We start from the raw sequence: 13,849 nt of genomic DNA on the forward strand, positions 1-13,849 counted from the left end.
CGCTGCTCTTATCATCACCGCTGCTCTCCGTGCTCCGAGCTCCGCCTCACCAGGTGCTTTCTCTTGATATCTCTCTGTCTTTGTCTCTCATTCTCTCTCTCACATTGTCTCTCTTTCTGCCTCTGCCTCTCTCCTCCGTGCTCAACCATTCTCCTCCACCGTGAAGCGACCGTGCTCACTCAATCTCTACCTTACCAACCACCAAAGTAAGACGAACACCACCGCTCTCAGACCACCACTGCTCTCCCAGGTAACTCTCTCTCTCACTAACTCTCTCTCTCTCTCTCTCTCTCTCTCTCCTTCAAAGAGAGTTTATTCCTTCCCTGTGATTCAAGTACAATCATGAGACTCTTGATTATTCGTGTTTTCACCCATAATCTTTCTCGAGCCCCTCGAAGTCCGCGAAAGCAACTCAAGGCATTCAAAACGGAACACGTGTCAAGGCCCACTCTCACCACATGTACCGCAATTGTTATCCGAGAAATCGCACTGACACTGCTATATTTGTAGAAGTTTTTAGAAACGGGCACGAGCATAAAATGGATAGATATTTGCGAACATACCCGAAAAAATTCAATATCGGGCAGGTTTTAGTCCAGATGGGAAATCACCAGATCAATCTAATCTTATACCAGTCCAGCCAATATTTAAATATCACCGCCTAGTCGACGTTTCATTTTCAGCGGCGCGTGACCACGATTTTACCGTGTTAATAAACTTCCGAGCCGAAAGCGAACTATTGATTACTCATCATAAAAAATAAAAATAAAAATAAAAATAAAAATAAAAAATAGAAAATAGAAATCAGTTTGTTTCCCCAGATCCAATAAGCTTCCGTGTTTCTTAGTACGAACCGAGAGACAAAGAGGAGAGTGGGTTGATCAGAACTCTGATGGAGATTCCTCAATCAGGATCCGAGCGAGACGGCAAGTACAGCGCCTCCGCGTCTGCGGTCTCGGCCGTCTCTAACTTCTGGAAAGGTATTCCTGTTTCATCCTCTGATTATATTCCATAATTTTTTATAATTCTTATTTTCTTTGATTTTAGAATTTTCTCAAATGCAATCTTCCGGTGAAAAATCTGAGAATGTTGACGAATTCGTTTATGTATAAGCTTCTGTGAAGTTGCGTTGAGACTGTTACCTGTTTGTCTGTCGCTATTACGAAATGAGTGTCTGTAACGTTGTGTCGATTCTTCAATCAGAGTTCAATTTGGAGAGGGAACGAAATGTGTTGGACGAGCAAGGCGTCAAGATCGCGGACAATCAGGAGAATAGTCTGAAAAACCGGCGGAAGCTCGCCGAGAGCGCTAAAGGTAATTTCTTTCGATCGGAATAACCCGAGAAAGTAGTGAATTCCAAGTCTTTGTGCTTTGACTGAGTGAATAGGTAGTGGAACGAAATGAGTACGGTACGTGATTTGTGTGCAGAGTTTAAGAAAGCTACGACAGAGGAAAAACCGAATTTGTTCAATTCCTTGTTAAAGGGTTTCCAAGAGGAAGTAGACAATATCACAAAGAGGGCCAAGTTTGCAGAGAATGCTTTTCTTAACATCTATCAAAAGATCTACGAGGCTCCGGATCCATATCCGGCCCTGGCTTCGATTACGGTAATTTCGTGATACTCAATATCTATACCCATTCATCACAGGTTTCGCAAAATTGTTATAGCTTGATCTCATAAATATTGAGATGCGATTCCCGACTTTATTGTGTAGGATCAAGATATTAAGTTGACTGAACTAGAATTGGAGAACAGGAAAATGAAAGTTGAGCTCGAGGAATACAGGACCGAAGCTACTTATTTAAAGAATCAGCAGGCGACTATTAGAAGACTCGAGGAACGAAACCGCCAGTTAGAGCTACAGGTAAGAAATTCGTGGTCTCACTGAGATAGTACTGCATGTATTACTCTAGGCTATCTATTTTTAATAGCTCTACTCATATATGATCTCGTAGACTCGTGTGTTACGAAATTCCGAGGAAAAAAAATGAGCAATGCCGTCGCAATTTGACATAATTTGAATTGGAGTGGACTTTTGATTTCTTTCGTTGAACCAAGATATTTTATATTTTTTATACAGATGGAAGAGAAAGTGAAAGAAATAGTGGAGATTAAGCAACGCAGCTTGGCTGAGGAAAACCAAAAAACGGTTGAGGTTTTAAAAGACAGGTATTTTTTTTCTTCTTTCTATTCTGGTGCTCTTTTTGCTCATGTAAATGAGTTATTCGTCTCATTCTCTAATGATCCGTATTTATTTACGAGGTTTTCTCAGTATGTTTCTTATCTAGCATGTTTTGATGATTTTTTATTTTTATATTTATTAGAGAGCAGTTGTTGCAAGATCAGCTTCGACAAGCCAAAGATAGTGTTTCCAATATGCAAAAATTATACGAACTTGCTCAAAGCCAGATGTTCGAGCTTCGTGCTCAATCAGGTAATATGCTGATTACTTCTAATATGTAGTTCTTGATACGCATAATAATTTCGTTTCAAAGTTTATCCATCGTGTATTGGAGTTGCATGAATTTTTTTTCTTTCTTTTCGTAAATCTAGATGAAGATACAGCGGCCAAACAATCTGAGTTTGCTCTTCTGATGGATGAAGTTGAACGAGCTCAGTCACGGCTTCTCAGCCTTGAGAGAGAGAAGGTGAACTGAATACTGTTAACCCTAAACCTTCCTATATTTCGGACATGGAGTTCTGTCCTACTAGTATTCAGTGATATTTTGTTGAGAATAGAGAACATAGAACAGAAAAAGAAAAAAAAATATATCAGATAAAACTGCGCCTTTTATTCTTTATTATTCGTAATTTTCATATTCTATACCTTTTTTTTGCAGGGACTTTTGCGGACCCAGTTACAGTCAGCAAATGAAGAGACAGATAAGAAAAGGTACAGTACAGTAACGACTTTTTACTTTTTTGTCCTTGTTTCTCAGCCTTCATTGCTAGGTCCATGGTTTTTTTGAACTTAAATTTTCATTGAGTTTAACCCAGAAGAAAATGTGTTGCTCTTGCTTGATTACTGGGCTTTATGAAATATTTGTTGTTGTCCGTGTGTTGTTATGCTTCTTAGAGTTGAGTTTTGTGCTTACAGTGACAATATGGATTCGAATACCGTCCTGGAGAATTCATTGATAGCAAAAGAGAAGATCATTTCTGAACTCAACATGGAGCTTCACAACATTGAAACAACCTTATCAAATGAGCGAGAAGAACACATTGGTGAGATCAAGAAGTTGAACGCCCTTCTCCATGAAAAGGTAGTAGAGTGTTATTGCAGTAATCTTGATATGGTTCTGTTATCGATATAAAAAATGAAATTGCCAATCATCAATCCCTACCCAAAAAGCTTGATTTATAGAATTTACTCAAAATTCAGAAGGGAAAATATATATTTATAGGGAAAAGACTATATTTTTATTTTTTATTTTGATGAAGAGAATTCCCCCGAAGACAACAAAGCACATATAAACAAGGACCGAAGACAACAAAGCACATATAAACAAGGACTAAGAAATCAAAGTCGTAAATCTTAATACATTCCTATGGTATCCTTCAAACCAACGAGAACTTGCTGAAGGGCAACAATTTGATTTGCATAGCAATGGCCTTTAATTTGTAGTGTCTTCATAAAGGCCTTCTTATCACTGATTCTCATAATGCTTAATCTGTTGATTGGGACTTGTTTATATATACAGTCTGATTCTTTTTTTTAATAGTCTGTAAGCTATAGCGCCATGTGAAAAAATAGCCATAGTTTGATAAATCCTAGGAAACTAACCAAACAACATTAAAGTCTCTAAAGTACCCTCAAATTAACTACTCAAAAACGGTTTCAAAACCCTGCCTGCCCATAATGAGATGGGTTCGAGTCAATGCGAAATAAAAAATGATAAAAAAAAGTATAGGAGCATCTTCTGGGTGTTTTCTATTTCTGCATTGAGCTTAATCAATTCCTACTGATTGGAGAATTTTCCTACACTAATTTATTTATATGCAATATACCATTTGTTCATCTATTTTTGCATCTTCACAGGAATTAGCCTTGGAGGAGATGAAGAAAGCGATTCAGGCTAGGCCAACAGAAAAAATAGTTGATGATCTACGGAAAAAAGTGAAGATTTTGCAGGTAAGTACTAAGTATCACTTCGACCTATTAATCTACTACCACATGGAGAACTCTTAAAGTTAATGTATTAGCTTAATAATGTAATTAATTCATCACTCTCTAAACTTGATAACTTTAGAGGCCAGTCCTTTACAATCATCTTCGGTCAAGGTCATAAGTTAATTACATTTGTCCCAAAATCCTGTTGAATTGAGATATTTTGCTCTGTTCTAGATTGTTTCAACTAACTGAAATCTAATTTTCTTAACAGTTTATTGTATGTGGATTTGAAAATCTCATTATCAATAAGTTGTAGAGAAATACTATTTTATTGCTCGGTTGAGTAGGGTTTTTTGTTTTTTGTTTTTTTTTTTTTTTTCCGGTTTCATCCGTTTATATTCTGAACGGGACGTACCCAACTGATAAGATTTCACCTAGTTCTTGTCAACTGTGAACGTTTTTTCCTTTTCTTGTTTTGGCTAGAGATTGGGCTAGTTTGTTCTTGGCTTGAGGATTTCGTCGTGAATTCTCTTTCTTATTTTAAAGAGAAACAAAAATCAATGTCTGTTTTATGGTCCGGAATTGTTTATCCAGGCAGTGGGTTATAATTCAATTGAGGCTGAAGATTGGGAAGAAGCTACCAGCGGGGAAGAGATGAGCAAAATGGAGTCTCTTCTACTCGATAAGAACAGGAAAATGGAACATGAGCTTACACAAATGAAGGTATTTGGGTCTTGAATTTCCGATCACAGTATATTTGCGCGTTCTCTTCAATTGCTTGCTCGCACATAAACATTTTCTAACTATGGACTGAAGATATTTCTGGAACAGTATTTATTTTATGTCTCGATTGAGTTTCTCAACACCATTTCTTTTGATTCCAGGTCAAACTTTCTGAGAAAGTGACATTGGCGGAAACAGCTGAAGCTAAGATAGCAGAACTGACAGCAAAGGTTAATGAACAACAAAGATTAATACAAAAGTTGGAAGATGACATATTAAAGGTGTGTTACAATGTATTGTGTTTAGGGTTAATTCGGTTTTTTACTTGGCTTGTTACACTTTATTTACAATATCCACGATTTTTCGCAGCTTAGCTCAAATTATTCTTACAAGTTGAATGTAGAGCCACTATGTTCAAAATTTTGCTTCATTTTTTTTCCTTGTTTTTTCGTTGTCAGATACAGATTATTCTCTTTATAAAAAAATAAAATAGATTTTCCTCCTTGTGGTTTTTCCCCTTATTAGATGATTTGGGCTACTAGCAGGTTTCTAAAATTCTGTATTCTTATTTCTGATGTAGGGATATACTTCTAAAGAACAGAAGAACACTTTATTTGAAGAATGGGATCTTTCAGAGCCAAGGGGTACAGAACTACCAGAGGTATGATTTTAATTGCCTTGTGGTATTTTATTCCCTTCCTTTTTCTAAAATTTTGTTTTAATAGTAAATTTTACTGAATTTAATAGTTGCTCATTTCAATTTTGATTGGGAAAACATTTGTTTGGTGCTTGTACACATGAACATTTTGTTTCAGGCTATTGATAACCAAGTCTCGTGTTTCAAAAAATGTATATGCCTATTTTGTTTTTTTGTCTTTTATTGTTTTTTGGTTAATGGATTTTTATGTGCCAGAGCATGGACCAAAAACATGTTTCCTCGGATCAAGATCAGAGCTCGATGCTAAAAGTGATATGCAATCAACGAGATCGATTTAGGGCACGTTTGAGAGAGACAGAGGAGGTACGTGTTTGGTCATGCACAAGGACTTTGTAATTACTTAGACTGATCTTGAGTGTGTAAATTGAATTTAAATAAGTAAAGTATTGGATACATAAATAAAATCACTGGGGTGTCTTTTCTTAATTATATGGGAATAGGAAACGAGACGATTGAAGGAGAAGATTGGGGAGCTAACAGCGGAACTGGAAAAGTCAAAAGCCGATAATGTAAAACTTTATGGAAAGATTCGCTACGTTCAGGACTACAATCTCGAGAAAGTAGTTTCCAGAGGATCAAAGAAGGTATTCCTTACAAAACTTCGAGCTACAAATCTGATCAGCGTTAAAAAGAAAAGTTCGAGTCTTTTTTTAATTTTATGTGATTATTGATATTCAGCACGTGGAGGATCTCGAGGGTGGTTTCAGCTCAGACGTTGAATCGAAGTATAAAAAGATATACGAGGATGACATAAATCCCTTTGCAGCTTTCTCCAAAAAGGTAAAGATTATTTTACACAGGTGAAACACGCCCTAAATGTGTCCATATTTTGACTTGGAATTTTTTGTTTTGTTTGTGTGTACAGGAAAGAGACCAAAGGTACAAGGAGCTGGGTTTCAGGGATAGAATCACACTAAGCAGTGGAAGATTTCTTCTCGGAAACAAGTAAGACCTGAAACTTTTCCCATATTGAGGTGGATGGTGTTTCAAAAATCGAATAACTCTCATTACTTGCCCTAAATTATTTTTACCACATTAAAAGTTGATGCTTTTACAGTGTTTGATAGTGGAAAAGAGGGAGGAAGGGAATAATTGAGTGGATTTCAGGATAAATAAAATGAAAAACACTTGCTTGGTAGACGGGGAAAATAGGATGGAAAAAAAATTTGGAAGAATAATTAAATGATTTATTTATTCATTTATTTATTTTGCACATGTACTACTAATCAGATATGTTATTATCAATGTCTTAAAAATAAAAATTATTAAAATAATTGGGTAAAATAGTAATTATGCAGACTACACGTCTTCTTTCCTTCCCTCATACCAAAAATCTGAAAGAAATTATATTTTCTTTGTATGCTACCAAACATAGTGTCACTATAATCATCAGATTCATAGTTCCTCCAAACAAAACTTTTTCCCGTAAGCTATACCGTTTTCAAATTAAATTACGCCCAAAAAATGTGTCTTATATACTGACACTTTGCAATCATAATCATAGGTATGCTCGGACATTTGCGTTCTTCTACACCATTGGTTTGCACGTTCTAGTTTTCACTTGCCTCTACAGAATGTCGGCTCTGAGCTATCTCGGGTATTAATCGGCGGTCATTAAAAGAATTCGCAACATACAGTTATTGCATGTCAATTTTTTTTCTCTCATATCTGTTTCTTTTTTTTTTTTCGTTCTTTCTGCAGAAATGGTGCCGAGGACGTCGTGGAAAAACACTTGAACCTCCCTCATGCGCGGCTAGACTAAGAAATAATGCAAGTTATATAAAATGTCTTACACACAAATATACAACGTATATATAAAAATAAATAAAAAAAATTACGTTTTTAAAGGACTCTTTGAGAATTTTTATGCATATGGTGATCATGAATTTTGAATCTTGTGAAGCTATAGAGCAAGCTATAGGGCATAATTGTAATTCGTTTCTTAACCAGAGTTTCTTCAATATGTGAATTTTACTTTGATTTTTTAAACTAGTGCTTATTATATCCATATTTTTCTGAATAAATAACTTTTTTTTTGGCCAATGACTTTTAGCAATTTTCTCCCGAAACATAATTGATTCACGAGCTTTATAAGGGTTACAATCAATATATGCCCCGTGCGTTGGTGCAGAATAATTATTATATTTTAGTCTGAAATAATAAATATATAGAGATGTTCAGAAATATTTAGGTAAAAAAATGTATTTAAAGTTTTTAGAAAATATTTTTATCTTTCTGATAAAAAAAATTCGGTACGAATGAACACTACTTGTGTTTTTGGAGTCCAATCTCTATTATTTTATTAAAAAAAAATTCTAAAAAAAATCACGAAACACTTGCTTATGAACAATATTTTTCGTGAGAGAGAGGCCCTCCTCTCCTTTATATATATATAATGTGCAAGTGTTTTGGAATTTTTTACCGAAATACTTGCATAAAAAAAGAGAGAAGGAAATACCGAAGCGCTTATAGCAAAGTCTTTTACGTCATGATTTACTGTGCGATAAAGAGATGAAAATGACAAAAACACTTGTTTTATTAGAAGTTAAAATTTCAAATATATAGGGATATTGACACCAATATTATCATTTGTGAGTAGCTTACCAAAAAACTAAAATTGACAGATCTATTACTAAATAAAAGGACAATTTCTCCGGTGGCCGGAGGAGGACAGACCGCGGAGTTCTGAGGTTCTTCGAAGACACTGCCGAAGAATCCGATAGTGACAGATCCGATAGTTTGTTATGTAACGTTTGTATAATTGTTGTGTGTATTAAGAGAAACTGGTTGTATTTACAGCCCGTTCTCTTCTCCACATTGGCTTTTGCTTACATATTCTATTTTCAGGTTGAAATTGGAAACCCCAATGTTGTGTGGAGTGCAAGTGAAGATAGGACTCTGCGGCAACATGATTTTCGAGTCGGTACCTCATGTCGTTCAGGATCTTCACACCAAGAATGTCGCAATGTTAACACTTTTTTTTTTGTTTTTGTTTTTATCAAAACAAAAAAAAAAATTAATCAAATATCATTGAATTTATTTGTCAAAGTATTTTTAAACATAAAAACATAAATTTTTTAAAAAATATATTTATTGATTTAAAAAGGGTTGGTCTCGAGCCGAGTCTGGGTTGGACTTTTTTTAAGGCTCGGGCCAGGCCTGACTTAATGCTCTATACCTTAGGCCCAACTCAGACCCTTCAACAAATCCAAACTTTTTAGACCTGACTTAATGCTCTATACCTTGAACCTAACTCACCCTTTTAACAAGCTCCTTTTGACTTGACATTTTCCCTAAAAAAGTTGGATCGGCCTAAAACCTCAAGAATAAAGGGTCGGACCGGTCAGCTCACGAGCGACCTGGCCCGATTGACAAGACTACCATAAACCGACCACTAAAAAAAAATTCTACAAATTCTTATTTTGTATCTGAAGAATTATTAAAGAAAATTATAAACATTAAAAGATTAAAATAGTCTACAATTAAAAAAGGGATAATTATAAACATTAAAATTAAAATGTAAACAAGGAAAAAATTGTAAAACATAATATTTTAGAAGTAAAAGTTTACAAAATTACATATGTCGGGTAATGTACAAAAAAAAAAATGAAAAAAAAAAAAAAATGAAGTCTCCAATAGCCTCTTGCGCAAGGCTTTCACAACAGCGAATCCAAATTCTCTCACTCGACTTCAAAGCCAAACACAAAAACTTGTGTCGCTGAGCTGAACATAATCATGAGAGTTCTTCACGGCCGTCTTTTCTCATTCTCACCGGTCTCCGCCGTTCGTTTCCCCGCACTCCGGCGCCGCTTTCTTCTTCCTCCTTCCCAAACCCTAACTCCGTCTCTCACCACACGCTCACCGTTCTCGAGCTCGCTTCCCATGGAATCCGCTGACGTGGAGTCACCGGAGTCCAAGAAGCCAACCAAGCCCTGGCTCGTCGTCGGCCTCGGAAACCCCGGCAAGTTGTACGAAGGCACTCGCCACAATGTTCGTACGGACGGTCCTCTCTTTCTCACCCATTCCTTTTTTTTTTTTTTTTTTTCATTCTTAATCTTCTGAATTCTGGTTGAATTGAAATTGAACCTCACCTAATCAAATTAAATTTCCGTTTTCTTCGTCTTTGAAGGTTGGTTTTGAGTTGGTTGACGCTATCGCTGAAGCTGAAGGGATTTCCATCAACACTGTTTCTCACAAAGCTCTGCTTGGAAAAGGTTCTCTCTCTCTCTCTCTCTCGTACGGATATGATTTTTCATAGGCTAATATTATTTCCGTGATTTAGGTATTATCGGAGACGTTCCAATTATACTTGCCAAGCCACAAACTTTCATGAACTTAAGTGGGAACTCTGTAAGTAAGCTTTATATCCAATCGATTGATCTTTCTTTACTTTCTTGATTTGATGATAATTTTATCCTTTTTCCTTTCTTCAAGGTTGGATCCATAGTATCATACTACAAGATTCCACATAAGCAAGTGCTCGTGGTATATCTCCATGTTTAACAAAATATTATTAGTACTAGTTTTTACTCTTGTGGCCAAAGAGCATTTGTGTTTTTGTTTGTTTGAAGAACTTGGAATCTGAAGAAGATGTCAAATTTTTTTGTTATTCTCTTACCACAGGTCTATGATGATTTGGATACGCCATTTGGAAAACTGAAAATGTCGCCCAAGGGTGGTCACGGAGGGCACAATGGGTATTTTTTTTCTCCTTTTTCATCATTCAGACCAAAGTTCCCATGCCAAAATGTCGAAAGGTTGAAAATTAAAATTAAAATGAATACTATCAAAGCTTAACAATTCAAATAATTTATCAGTAAAACTGCCATGGCAAATCATTTCCCTCAATTTTATAGATATCAATTCAAATATTTTATTCATTGGCTTCCTATTCAAGAGAGGCATCAAGTAAAACTAAAATATTATCATCTGTGAGGACATATACGAAAGAGATATTATTATACTCTAAATAACAGGAGAATTATGTACAAAAACTACAATCTTAAGATGTTGAGGTGGAGATAGTTCATCTGGGTATGAGCTATTTGTGTCCCTGATTACGCGAAATTTTCAAGTATTTAAGTAAAAGACCATCTTTTTTAGTTAGTAATAATTAAATCTTCTTTAACAAAAAAAAAAAAAAAAAAAAAAGAAGAAGATGAAAGAAACAAAATTAAGGGTAAAAGACCATAGTTTAAAAACTAAAAATTGTGAATATCGTAGTAATTATGCCTAAGACTAGTGTGAAAATTTATTTCTGAAAAAATTATCACTACGTAAAAAACAGTCCATTCTGATTTGGTGGCAGGAAAACAAAATTATAAAAATGGAAGCTCAGAAGCGGTTAATTACTTCTGTGGCTCTTTCACTTTGGCAAAAATCTAAAAGACATGTATTATTATAATAAATTTCTCCGTTTGTGTTTTTAGGATGAGGAGTATCATCGATCATTTTAAAGGGAGCCGTGATATCATGCGTTTGAAAGTCGGTACGTTCCATAATTTAACCGAAATTGTATAGTATTACTACATTGTCCATGTTCTCATTTACATGCTTATTATTACGATCAATCTTGTCTAGGGATCGGACGGCCTCCCGGGAAGACAGATGCCGTGAAATTTGTACTTAAAAAGTTCAATAAAGAGGAACGCGAAGAGGTTTGTGAAAGAGCATGACAAGTGTTTTGATCTAGATTTCGCATGTGAAGGGCTTTTGTTTCCCTTTAATGCACATATATAATTATGTTTGAGCAATGTATTTTGCAGTTGAATTTTAAATTCCAGGAAGGAGTAGAAGCGGTGAGAATTCTTTTGCTCGAAGGCTTCAATAAAAGTGCAACATTTGTGAACACTGCCAAACCCTTGAAACAACTTGGCTAGCTTTCAACGATGATGGGCTGTTTCCTCGGGATGTCATGGTGGTGGCGTTCAGTTAGCTTGAGAGGAATTGAGGGAATCAACAGATTCTTCTTCGGCGGAATCCATAATGGAACACGAAATTCCGTGTTCCATGCCTGGGTTGATGGACTTGTAGAATCCGTTTCCGAGAATTTTGTTTGCCTAGGTTTAGTTACCATGAGGTATTAAAAAAAAAAAAAAATCATTTTACAACGAATTAGTTTTATATTTTCAACCGTGGTTTTTGTTCAAATGTAGAATTTCTACTTTCATTAATAAGTTTATGTATTTGTTTGAAAGGGTAATTTAATTCTCGACATTTTGTTTGCAAATTCGTTTAATAAAACTTCTTTAATGTTGAACAAGCTTTTGTGTGGTGGAGATATAACACTCCGTTTACACCGGTTGACTTCTACAGTGTTTTTTTTTTGTATCCAGTAGGAAAATAGCTAATTTAAACGTTTGACATTGCTAAATAATCAACGTTTAGTAAATCTTAATTAAATAATCGCTTTCAGACGTAAATCTTAGATAAATAACCACTTTCATATACCTAAAATTTACGTCTGAAAGTGGTTATTTACTTAAAATTTAACTCAAACGTTTAAATTGATTATTTTCCTAATTTTCCGTTTTTTTTTCTTGTAAAGGATTCACAATTTCTAGTATTTAGACTTATCCCAATTTCTTCATTGCAACGCTTTCTCTATGGTGAATTGATTTGGGATCTCGATAGCTTTGGTTTTCGTCTGAAATACAGGATTATGTCTAAGGCCTTATATTATGCTTCAGTTGTTGGGTGGACAACGCATGGAATGTTCTTCAATTAATTACATCGCACTAGCTAATCAACCCTTAGTAGCCTGCAAATTGCTTACTCGGAATACAATCTACGTTTAATGATAGTTTTCCTTGTAACATTGCACAAATAAACAGGAATTCGAATGTGTCACCAACTAGTAACTACTTTCAGCCGAGCATTAAAATATTGATACACAACACTGATGTCGGAGTTCTGATTTTATCGATATATCGGTTACCAACTGATGTATATATTAGTATGTTATAAAAATATAAATACGGACATCGATTATACTTCTAATAATACCTACTGATATCCTATGAATATTTAAATAAACCCACAACATATATATATATATATATATATATATATATATATATATATATATATATATTATATCCAGGTCTAAATATTATTTTTGTATTACATAGATATAATCAATTTATGATATAATTTATTTTTAATAAAAACTTGAATATTTTATAATTTGTTTTAAAAGATATTACAAATTTATTATGATAAGTTATATATATATATATATAAAGGGACGGAGCTAGACTCTAAACTTAGGGGCCACTAAATTTTTTTTTCCGATTGGGAGGGGACTAATTTGTAAATTTTCAAAGTAAAAGTAAGCAAAATTTTATTTTGGTAAATAATGTAAAAAAATATTTTTCGAGGGGGGAGGGGAGGAGAGGGCTTAGACTACTGCCGGACCTTAACTAGCTCCGTCCCTACGTATATATGGAAATATATACAACCTCTTTAAAAGTCCAATTAAACATATGTAGTTTTAGGAATGTACCATTTAGTATTACGGGGGCTACTACCCAACTTGAACTTTGAAAAATCAAATTTCTTACCTTAAATTTATAAAATTATCATTTTTACTCTAATTTTATATAAAAATTTTCATATTTGTCCCCCTAATTTTGTTTCTTACACACCCCTTACGAAATTTAAATACTTTTTTAATGTTTAAGTTTTTTAATGTTTTAATTTGTTTTAATGGGTTTTTGTAAAGGAAAAATGGTATGAACTAGCCAATCTCAAACTATTGCTTTTGCAAAATAGCCATAGTTTCATTTGTTTGGTAAAATAGCCATCTCTCAAATAGCCATCTTTCTGGACCACGCTGCGTTGCTCGCCAGAGTCCCCACGCCACCACTCTCATCGGAAAGCGGACTCTCGCCGAGTTCCAGTCTCACCAGGCCTACGGCGGAGGACTCGGAATCCCTAACCAGGCGAACTACCTCCGCTCCGTGAAGCCCAGGCTGTACCAGCACTCCTCTCCGCGATCTCGCCGCCCTCGCCGTCTCCGTCATCGCCGCCTCCGGTGACGCCGTCTCCGTCGAGTCTTCTCCCGCAGCGATCCGGTTTCGCCGCCGCCGTCGGAGCGATCGGGAACATCGCGAGCGTCGAGGACGCAAGAATCGCGTCGCCGAAGAAGGAGATGTTTCGGTTCTGCTTCAGATCCGTTGGATTTCCAGATTGTCATTAAATTTAATCCTGCCTCGATTAATTTTAATCCAGCCATCATAAACCTTACATTCTGTCTTTATAGTTCGTTGGGATTAAATTTAATCCAACCTAGATT

General features: G+C 35.4%; 2 protein-coding genes across 2 annotated transcripts; both read left to right on the forward strand.

The window, feature by feature from the left end:
* Nucleotides 1–775: 775 nt before the first annotated feature.
* Nucleotides 776–7,596, forward strand: LOC149384113 (protein CASP). The gene is made up of 19 exons (XM_089629073.1): nucleotides 776–980; nucleotides 1,204–1,314; nucleotides 1,429–1,607; nucleotides 1,716–1,865; nucleotides 2,082–2,170; nucleotides 2,326–2,435; nucleotides 2,555–2,649; nucleotides 2,842–2,894; nucleotides 3,099–3,264; nucleotides 4,041–4,133; nucleotides 4,707–4,835; nucleotides 4,997–5,116; nucleotides 5,416–5,496; nucleotides 5,749–5,856; nucleotides 5,994–6,137; nucleotides 6,232–6,333; nucleotides 6,419–6,498; nucleotides 7,058–7,150; nucleotides 7,255–7,596. The coding sequence occupies exons 1-19, from the start codon at nucleotides 893–895 to the stop codon at nucleotides 7,313–7,315; spliced, it is 2,052 nt and encodes a 683-aa protein (XP_089485199.1). The 5' UTR covers nucleotides 776–892; the 3' UTR covers nucleotides 7,316–7,596.
* Nucleotides 7,597–9,170: 1,574 nt separating this feature from the next.
* On the forward strand, nucleotides 9,171–11,809 carry LOC149384114 (Peptidyl-tRNA hydrolase family protein). The gene is made up of 8 exons (XM_089629673.1): nucleotides 9,171–9,543; nucleotides 9,683–9,767; nucleotides 9,836–9,903; nucleotides 9,988–10,038; nucleotides 10,177–10,250; nucleotides 10,983–11,041; nucleotides 11,134–11,210; nucleotides 11,319–11,809. The coding sequence occupies exons 1-8, from the start codon at nucleotides 9,289–9,291 to the stop codon at nucleotides 11,430–11,432; spliced, it is 783 nt and encodes a 260-aa protein (XP_089485799.1). The 5' UTR covers nucleotides 9,171–9,288; the 3' UTR covers nucleotides 11,433–11,809.
* Nucleotides 11,810–13,849: the final 2,040 nt, after the last annotated feature.

This window comes from Urtica dioica, chromosome 10 (assembly GCF_054948205.1).
Source record: "Urtica dioica subsp. dioica isolate 48M chromosome 10, U.dioica_male_clone48M_v1_H2, whole genome shotgun sequence".
Lineage (NCBI taxonomy): Eukaryota > Viridiplantae > Streptophyta > Magnoliopsida > Rosales > Urticaceae > Urtica > Urtica dioica.

Coding starts and splice junctions, on each gene's coding strand:
- LOC149384113 (XM_089629073.1), top strand. CDS start 893: ATGGAGATTCCTCAATCAGGATCCGAGCGAGACGGCAAGTACAGCGCC. Junction 5,117..5,415: donor TGGAAGATGACATATTAAAG/GTGTGTTACAAT, acceptor TTTCTGATGTAG/GGATATACTTCTAAAGAACA. Junction 5,857..5,993: donor GTTTGAGAGAGACAGAGGAG/GTACGTGTTTGG, acceptor ATATGGGAATAG/GAAACGAGACGATTGAAGGA.
- LOC149384114 (XM_089629673.1), top strand. CDS start 9,289: ATGAGAGTTCTTCACGGCCGTCTTTTCTCATTCTCACCGGTCTCCGCC. Junction 9,768..9,835: donor CAAAGCTCTGCTTGGAAAAG/GTTCTCTCTCTC, acceptor TCCGTGATTTAG/GTATTATCGGAGACGTTCCA. Junction 11,211..11,318: donor ATAAAGAGGAACGCGAAGAG/GTTTGTGAAAGA, acceptor TGTATTTTGCAG/TTGAATTTTAAATTCCAGGA.